This window comes from Delphinus delphis, chromosome 15 (genome assembly GCF_949987515.2).
Source record: "Delphinus delphis chromosome 15, mDelDel1.2, whole genome shotgun sequence".
NCBI classification, from domain to species: Eukaryota; Metazoa; Chordata; class Mammalia; order Artiodactyla; family Delphinidae; genus Delphinus; species Delphinus delphis.
Window position 1 is genome coordinate 51,431,411 of NC_082697.1, and position 8,486 is coordinate 51,439,896.

The 8,486-nt window shown below is 55.1% G+C and overlaps 1 protein-coding gene across 1 annotated transcript; it reads right to left on the reverse strand.

Moving 5' to 3' along the window:
- Window positions 1-3,114: 3,114 nt before the first annotated feature.
- Window positions 3,115-7,231, reverse strand: ZSCAN10 (zinc finger and SCAN domain containing 10). The gene is made up of 5 exons (XM_060033012.2): window positions 6,836-7,231; window positions 6,206-6,473; window positions 5,915-5,979; window positions 5,704-5,761; window positions 3,115-4,682 (listed from the first exon to the last, which is right to left on the reverse strand). Exons 1-5 carry the CDS (start codon window positions 7,229-7,231, stop codon window positions 3,115-3,117), a joined length of 2,355 nt encoding a protein of 784 aa, XP_059888995.2.
- Between the last annotated feature and the right edge of the window lie 1,255 nt (window positions 7,232-8,486).

An 8,486-nucleotide genomic window follows, 5' to 3' on the forward strand; every position in this document is an offset into this window, starting at 1 on the left:
TTTCCCAGCAGGTCGAGTCAGTCCTAGCAAAGCTGGACGTGAGTTTGGGCCTTGCCCGTCCCCCAAAGAGTAGCCCCCAGGGTTGGATCAGCCAGGTTATCTGGGTTGCTGTCTCCCTTTGGACCCATCTGGATGCATAGGAGGCCACAGTGAGGACCACAGACCTCAGCGGCAGGGGCAGGTGTGCAGCCTCCACACTTCCTCTCCCCAGGACCAACTCAGTGAGAACCTGCTTGAAGCTGTGGATGCTGAAGTTCACAACAATGTACCGGTGAGTATGAACCACTGTCACAGCCCCTTGCTTCCCCTCCACCTTACTCTCTCTCGCCGTTGGCACTGCCATGTGTGCACATAGCTCCCCTGAGTGGGGGTTGGAGGGATGGCCCCTGAGAGCTCGGGAGGTGCAGCCTTGCTGGCACTGGCCTCCCCGTCCAGCACACAGTGGCCAGAGCCCCGCCCTGAATTCACAATGATGAGCCCCGTGGGCCTGGTGCTCGGCTCAGAGGCCAGTATGCCAACAGGCAGGTACACCTCACCATGGTGGTTTATGCCTTGAGGGGAATTGAGGGAATTCCCGCCTCTGGGAAAAGTCCTGGTGTCCATGGAGCTGTTGGCAGGAAAGCAGACAGTTTCCATTTGCGGGCTTCTGTGTCCCAGACTCTCACAAAGGCTTGGAGGCCTCAGCCAGGGTCAGGACCTGGGGCTGCATCCCCGCTGGGGGGGGGGGTCCCTGAACAGCCTCCCATCCCTGCAGGAGTTCACCCCCGTGCTTGGTGAAGTGCAGCAGGAATTCCGTTGTAGAATCCGGAAGCCCTCTGGTACTGACAATCCAGGAGACCCGGAGAGGCCCTCTGGCTCTGACAATTCAGGGGACCAGAAGCCGGGAAAGAGCTTTCCGGACATAGCGCTGAGGCAGTTCTGAGAATGACTGCAGAAGCTGAAGCGGAAGTTTTTTGTTGCGCTTGCCTGCCTGCGGCAGAAGGGGACTGCCGGCCTACAGGCCTTGCGCAGTGCGGTTGAGGCCATCTCGGGAGAGTTGAAGCGTTTCTTCTCCTCTGTGGGGCAGGTCTTCAAGAGCCTCATCTAGGTCTAGGGAGCCCCACAGGGTCCGGGAGGAGATTGGCCTCATGTAGAAGCCAATTTGATTTTCCCCTTCTCAGTAAGAATCTTCTGAAGCGACCTTTGCCCTCCTGCTCACCCTTGACCCATCCTTGCAACCTCCCTCACCTCCTGTCCTTCAGGGAGGACACCACCATCAAGCTCTCCCCACCTGGGTTTCTTTCTCCAGGTCTGACCTGCCTGTCGCTGTAGTGCTGAAATCCTAATAAAAGTTGATTGAACCAAATGGAGTGCCTGTGGGGATGGAGGCTGGGGGCCCAGTGGCGACAGGCAGAGTTCGTGGGTCAGATGGACCCAGGTGGGGGTCCTGGTTCTGGGTGAACAAGGACAAGCCACCCGCCTCTCTAATCTGTAACTAGGGACACTGGTCAAGGACTGACTCATGGTGAGGACTGGACCATCTCAGGCCACTGCATTGCTTGTCGCGGTGCCTGAGGCATAGTAGGTGCTCAATAAATGCACACTCCTGGGGCACAGGGAGCTCCGGGGAGCGGCTTTGACCCCTCTTTTCTTCTCCTGATCTCCCTCTTTGGGCCTTCACCACTCCAGCTGGGGCCTCGCAGCTCCTTGATCAGAGCCCCAGGAGCCAGGGAGGGTGCACCCAATCCTGGGCCAGGAGGGAAGGCAGAGTAGGAGAGGTGGGAGCTGGGTGCCTGGGCCTGTGGCCTCCCTCACCTGGGCCTGCAAATGCAGACTGGGCGATCCAGGAGCAAGGCCTGAGGGCCAGCCATGCTCACCATCTCTGAGGCCAAATTCCCCTACCCCCAATCTCTCCAACCTCACCCCACGCAGCCCTGACTTCCTGCCTCAGGGTGCTCACAGAGTAGCTTTTCCTTTGGGGATTCTCTGCAACCCACTCTTCCTCCCAACCCCTGAAGGGCTGGACCTTCCCTAGGCTCAGAGCTTTCCCTCCCAACTGTGCCTGAGAACCACCTCTACTTTCCCCAGATTTGGGGCTGGTTCTTCAGTTCCTTGAGCTTTGGTTGATGAGTTCACTTCCTTTCCACAAGCATTTGCTAAGGAGCAGTCTTGTGTCAGGTTGGTGGAGGGGCAGTAATTAAAATATAATATTTTTTGAGTGAAAAGTGACAGACAAAAGCAGGTGTATGTGTGCTCTGGAGCTGGGGTGGGCAGCTTTTCTCTCCTGTATTTTTAGCAGAAGTCACGTGATTTAAAATCTGTACACCAGAGGGAGAGGCAAACCAAGTCAGCCTGATGGGCAGGAAGAAGGTGGGGCAAACCTACAAGGCAGCTTTGGGTTTAGAAGAGTATGATGGTTAGGGGTCCCCAACTGTCAACCTGACTTGGCTGTGGGCAGGTTAGTTTCTCCTGTTAGCATTTTCAGTTAGAATTAGTTACCAATGTTACAGAAGAAGAGGTTTCCTGTATTAATCCAGAATCTGGGATTTTAAGTTTTATTCATTTTAATTAATTTAAACAGCCACATATGGCTGGAGGATACTGTATTGGACACGGAGGGTTAGTGGTAGACTCCAGAGGAGAAAAAATTCCTGGGTGAGATTGGTTGGCCTTACCAAGAGCTGCCTGTGACAGAAACCCTCCCCCCAACTCCCAACACACACACACACACACACACACACACACACACACACACACACACACACCAGTCTGAGCCTTTTCAGGTGGGAGGAACTCCCCCTGGGCCTGCTCCCATCCAGCCTGCTTTGAAGGGGTGGGGGAAGGAGAAATGCATCACCGTGATACAGTGGGGAGGGTAAAAGGTGGCATTTTGGTGCACTTAAAAAAACATAAAGAGGGACCACTTTCAAGAAGGCTGTTTTACTTTGGGTATTTTAAAATACATTCCTGAGGCCTGGAAGAGTTCCCTGTGGGGACGGGAAGAACTACTGTGCAGGGTCAGTGGAGCCAGAGAGAGGTGGCTGGGGTGTGGGGGCAGCGCCATCCACTGCAGCCTTGGAGGCCAGGCACGCTGGGGAGATGCACGCGGGACAGACCTGGCGGAACCAGGCGAAGCTAGTACAGGGTCTCCCGGGCGTGGGTTCTCAGGTGGCGTAGCAGGTGGGAGTTGCGGCTGAAGCTGCGGCCACACTGCGCGCAGGAGTAGGGCCTGGCCCCCGTGTGCACCAGCATGTGCCGCAGTAGGTTGCAGCTGCGGCTGAAGATCTTGCCGCACTCCAGGCACTCCTGGGGGGGCTCAGCCTGCCCAGACACGCCCTCGTCCCCTGCCCCGGCGTGCGTGGCCAGGTGGCGCTGCAGGTGGGCGTTGCGCCGGAAGCTCCGGCCGCACTTCTGGCAGCTGTAGGGCCGCTCGCCCGTGTGGCTGCGGCGGTGGCGGGCCAGGTTGGAGCTGTTGCGGAAGCGGTGGCCGCACGTGTCACAGACGTGAGGCTTCTCCCCGGTGTGGATGCGCTGGTGGCGCGCTAAGTGGGCGCTCTGGCTAAAGCCCTCGCCACACTCGCTGCAGCGGCAGGGCTTCTCCCCGGTGTGGCTGCGCCGGTGGCGGGCGAGGTCCTGCGTCTGGCTGAAGCTCTTGCCGCACTGGGTGCAGTGGTGGGGCCTCGGGCCGCCGTGGGTCAGGAGGTGGCGGGCGAGGCCGGCCCTTCGCATGAAGCGCTTCCCGCAGTGTGGGCAGCTGTAGGGCTTCTCGCCCGTGTGCACCCGCTGGTGGCAGACCAGCTGGGAGCTCTGACTGAAGCTGCGGCCGCAGACCTGGCAGGAGAAGGGCCGCTCGCCTGTGTGCACACGCCGGTGTGCCCCCAGGTGCTCGCTGCGCCGGAAAGCCTTGCCGCAGTCGCCACACACGTAGGGCCTGAGCTCGGGCCCGGGACGCAGGCTGCCCGAGCACTCGGAGCACTGGTGGCCCTGGTCCTTGGCGTGGATCCGCAGATGGCGCTTGAGGCTGGAGCGGCGCTGGAAGGTTTGGCCGCAGTGGGAGCACAGGACGATGGCCAGCTCGGGGGGCGCTGGGGTCTTGGTCTCCGGGGCGCCTGGGGGCTTTTGGTCCTGGGCGTGCGCCAGAAGGTGCTGCATGAGGCGGGCCCGGCGCTGGAAGCCCTGACCGCACTCGGCGCACAGGAAGGCGGGCTCGGAGGAGTGCGTCTGCATGTGTTTGCTCAGGTGCGAGCTCTGGCGGAAGCGGTGGCCGCAGAGGTGGCAGGTGTGCGGCCGCTCATCCGTGTGCGTGCGCATGTGCAGCTTGAGGATGGAGCTGCGGCCGAAGCTCTTCCCGCAGCACAAGCACAGGAAGGACCGCGCGCCCGGGTGAGACCGCAGCTGGTGTGTCTCCAGGCGGGCCAGCTGTGGGAAGCTCACCCCGCAGTCTGTGCAGATGAACTTTATCTCCGGCTCCGACTTGGGGGTGCTCCCAGCCACTTTGACCTCGAGAACTTCACTCCTGTCGGGAAGGGACATTTCTCCACCAGGGCCGCCCACCTCAGGGCCCGGGCCGAGCGACTGAGTGTGGGGCTCTTCTGCCACCCTGGGACTCTCTGCCTGAGACTTTGCTGAGATGGCAGCAGGCCAGGACACCTCTTTCGGTTCCTCTTCTTTAAACGCCTCGTCTGGGGTTCTGCCTCCAAATCCTGGGAAAGAAGCAGAAAACAGGACAGGTCAGGCCTTTTCGGAGGCGCTTCTGGGAATTGCCAGAACCTCAGTGCCTGGAAGCAGAAAGAATCCCAGAATCCTGCAAAGCTGGTAGGTGGGCAGAGGGTGGGTAAAAACCAAATAACATACAGTTTACCGTTTTAAGGTGTATAATTCTGGTCCATTAGGTCCATTCAAAATGTTGTGCAACCATCACCACTATCTATGTCATTCTCCCAAATGGAGACCCATACCCATTAGCAAGCCCTCCCGTGACCACCTATTTTATTTTATTTTAGCTGTTGTAATTAATTTTACTGAAGTACAGTTGATTTATAATATTGTGTTAATTTCTGCTGTACAGCAAATGGATTCAGTTATAGATATATTCTTTTCCATTATGTTTTATTAGAGGGTATTGAATATAGTTCCCTGTGCTGTACAGTAGAACCTTGCTGTTTATCCAGTCTATATATAATAGTTTGCATGTGCTAATCCCAAACTCCCAATCCATCCCTCCCTCCCACTCCCTTCCCCTTGGCAACCACAAGTCTGTTCTCTATGGCTGTGAGTCTGTTTCATAGATCAGTTGATTTGTGTCATATTTTAGATTCCACATATAAATGATATCATATGGTATTTGCCATGACCACCTTATTTATTTATTGGCCATGCTGCACAGCTTGCGGGATCTTAGTTCCCTGACCAGGAATTGAACTTGGGCCCACGGCAATGAAAGCCCAGAGTCCTAACTGCTGGATGGCCAGGGAGTTCCCGACCACCTATTTTAAAAGCTCAAAGTTTTGGGGGTTGATGATTAGACCCAATGAGCCTTAAAATAGCCCTGTATAGATACAGACATATCAATATATATCTATGTAGATATATATATCAGTATATATTACCTCATCAAAATAGTCCATTTTTTGCCAAAGAGGTCAAAAAGTCAGGTAGGGACCACCCCTGACAGGCAAAGAAAAACCCTTCAGTGGTCATAAACCCGGGAAAAAGGCCTCTTACCCAGAGGATGCACAGGCCAAGCCTTCTTTGCTGGGACATCTTCAAAGGTTAGGGACTCCTGTGACCAAAGGAGGGGCAGAGATTGTCACTAAGTGAGGAATGGGGCTCTAGGACCTGAGGGGGATGAAGAACTTTCAAGGTTTAAATTAAGAAAAACATGGATTTGCTAAAACTTCAGAGGCAGAGAACTGAGGGGACCAGTCCGGCTCACCAGCACAGCTGCTAGCTCCTGATCTCCAGAGTTCTCCTCTGGCCACAGCTCAGGGCCCAGCGGGGCTGACAGCACTGGGGGAGAAAGAAAGAGCTGTTAGAAGCCAGTCCTACCACCATGTGGCTCCGAGGACGTGCACCCATCATCAGGGCCTCGTGACAGGCATCTTGGCTCTCCCCCATTCCTGTCAACTAGGGAGGCTGCCCCCTTCCTTCCCCACCCTCACCCACCTGGCCCCTCAGCTCCCACCGCACACCAGGCCTCCACCTTCCTTAGGCCCCAGCTCCTCACCGCTCTCTTGCGGGGCCTGCAATGTTCTCTTGGGACCTGGACTCAGTGGCTGCTTTGAACTTGGGGGACATCTCCAGGCCCCCATCTCAGCAGGCTTGGAGGGCACTGGCTGGGACAGCGAGAGTTCCTGCGATGGCTCCAGGGCTGGAGGCCCTTCTGAGGGCACTTCCTTCTTGGGGCTGTGGCTGGAGACTTGGAAAGAGCCCCCCTGTTCCTCCAAGGTGACCTCTGCACGGGGACAATTCTTGCCAGCATTAAAACTAAAATCCTGTTCAGAACACATCCATGTTAGGTGACGGACAGGACAGTAATCCAAGTCCTACTAACTCCCTAGGGCCATGGGACTGAGGAAAGGTGAGGGTCAGACAGGGAGGGAGTTAGGAGGTCAAGAAGGAGCCGGCAGAGGAAGGAAAGTGGGGTTTAGTGACTTCTTTTTTTTTGGCCTCACTGCGCGGCATGCAGGACCTTAGTTCCCCGACCAGGGATCGAACCCACACCCCCTGCAGTGGAAATGGGGAGTCTTAATCACTGGGCCGCCAGGGAAGTCCCAGCTCAGTGATTTCTTAATGGGGTGATAAAGTCACTGTCTTTCCACCTGCTGTCCAGCCCTCCTGGCTGCCCCCTTCTTACCAGCGGCCCCACATTGCTGGACTCCCTCTGGACACCCTCCAGCAGCAACACCACCTCTTCGCCATCCCTGAGCTGCTGGCCCTGGAGCCGGGCCAGGAGGTGGGGGGGCAGCACGCTCAGGAACTGCTCCAGCACCAGCAGCTCCAGGATCTGCTTCTTGGTGTGCAGAGCCGGCCGCAGCCAGTGGCTACAGAGCTCCCGGAGGCGGCTCAGGGATGCCCTCGGCCCCATGTCCTCCTGATACTGGAAGCACCTGAAGAGCTGGTGAGCCACCTCGGGCCGGGGCCTGGCCTCTGGCCGCCTGGGGTCCTCCTGGCCGGCAGCCTCTTCCTCCTCCAGTTTGACTGCTCCGAGCTGCTCTGGCTCCCGTGCAGCCGGACCTGGTTCTGCAAGCATCCTTCACCTTGGCGATGACTCACAGTGGTTGCTTCAACTCTTGGGTCTCTCTCTCTCTCTCAGCTCCCACACCTGGGGTTTTAAGGGATGCCTACAGATGTGGCCTCCAGAGGAATCGTTTCTCGAACTGGTCACGAGTAGTGGCTCAGCCTGACCAACACACCAAAAGGCAGAGAAAATGGATTGTTTAGTATTCTCATTCCCTCCTGCAGCATTTAGAAGTTCACCTCACTTTACCCCAGTGATCAAAGTTGGCATTCCTGAGAGAGGACAGTCTGGCTTTCCCTGCCTCTCGATATGGTGCCACGGGGAGTACCTGGCACCACCGAAGATGGATCCTTGCCAAAAATGTTTCATCGTGATCCAATCCAGCCTTTAGACCCAACTTCCAGGTTAAAGGGCATTGCAGGGAATAAAAACAAGTTGGCAGAGAGGCTAAGAGTGATGGTGTTTAAAGGTACAAACTTGTAACAAGTAGTAAATAAGCCATAGAGATCTAATGCACAGTATAACAAATGCAGACAATAATATTGTACTATAATATAATTATATAATATGATACATATCATTACATTACAATCATATTATAACATATAAATGCTGTATATCTTAAACTTGCTTAAGGTTATATGTCAAATTTATAAAAAACAACAACAACAAACAAATAAGTCAAATGTCTCTTGAGGAAACGACCAAACAAATTCCAAAGACAGGACATTATGGGAAACAAGTGGCCCAGGTTCTTCTGAGTCTGTTATGAAAAACAAGTGCCTGGGGCTTCCCTGGTGGTTCAGTGGTTGAGAGTCCGCCTGCCGATGCAGGGGACACGGGTTCGTTCCCTGGTCCAGGAAGATCCCACATGCCGCGGAGCGGCTGGGCCCATGAGCCATGGCCGCTGAGCCTGCGCGTCTGGAGCCTGTGCTCCGCAATGGGAGAGGCCACAACAGTGAGAGGCCTGCGTACCGCAAAATAAATAAATAAATAAATAAAATTAAATTTTAAAAAGTGCCTGTAGGGCACACATTGCTCTAGAGGAGACTAACAGCTGATATAACCAAATGCACGAACATTGATTGGATCCTAATTTAAAACAAAAAACAAAAGGCTCTAAAAGCTATTCTGGGGTCAGTTGGGGAAATCTGAATATGGGTGCAGCACTGGGTGATAATGGAGATGACTACCAACTTCTGAGATGAGATTCCAGTGTTGTGGTATGTAGGAAATTTCTTTATTCTTAGAAAATGTTGAAGGGTTT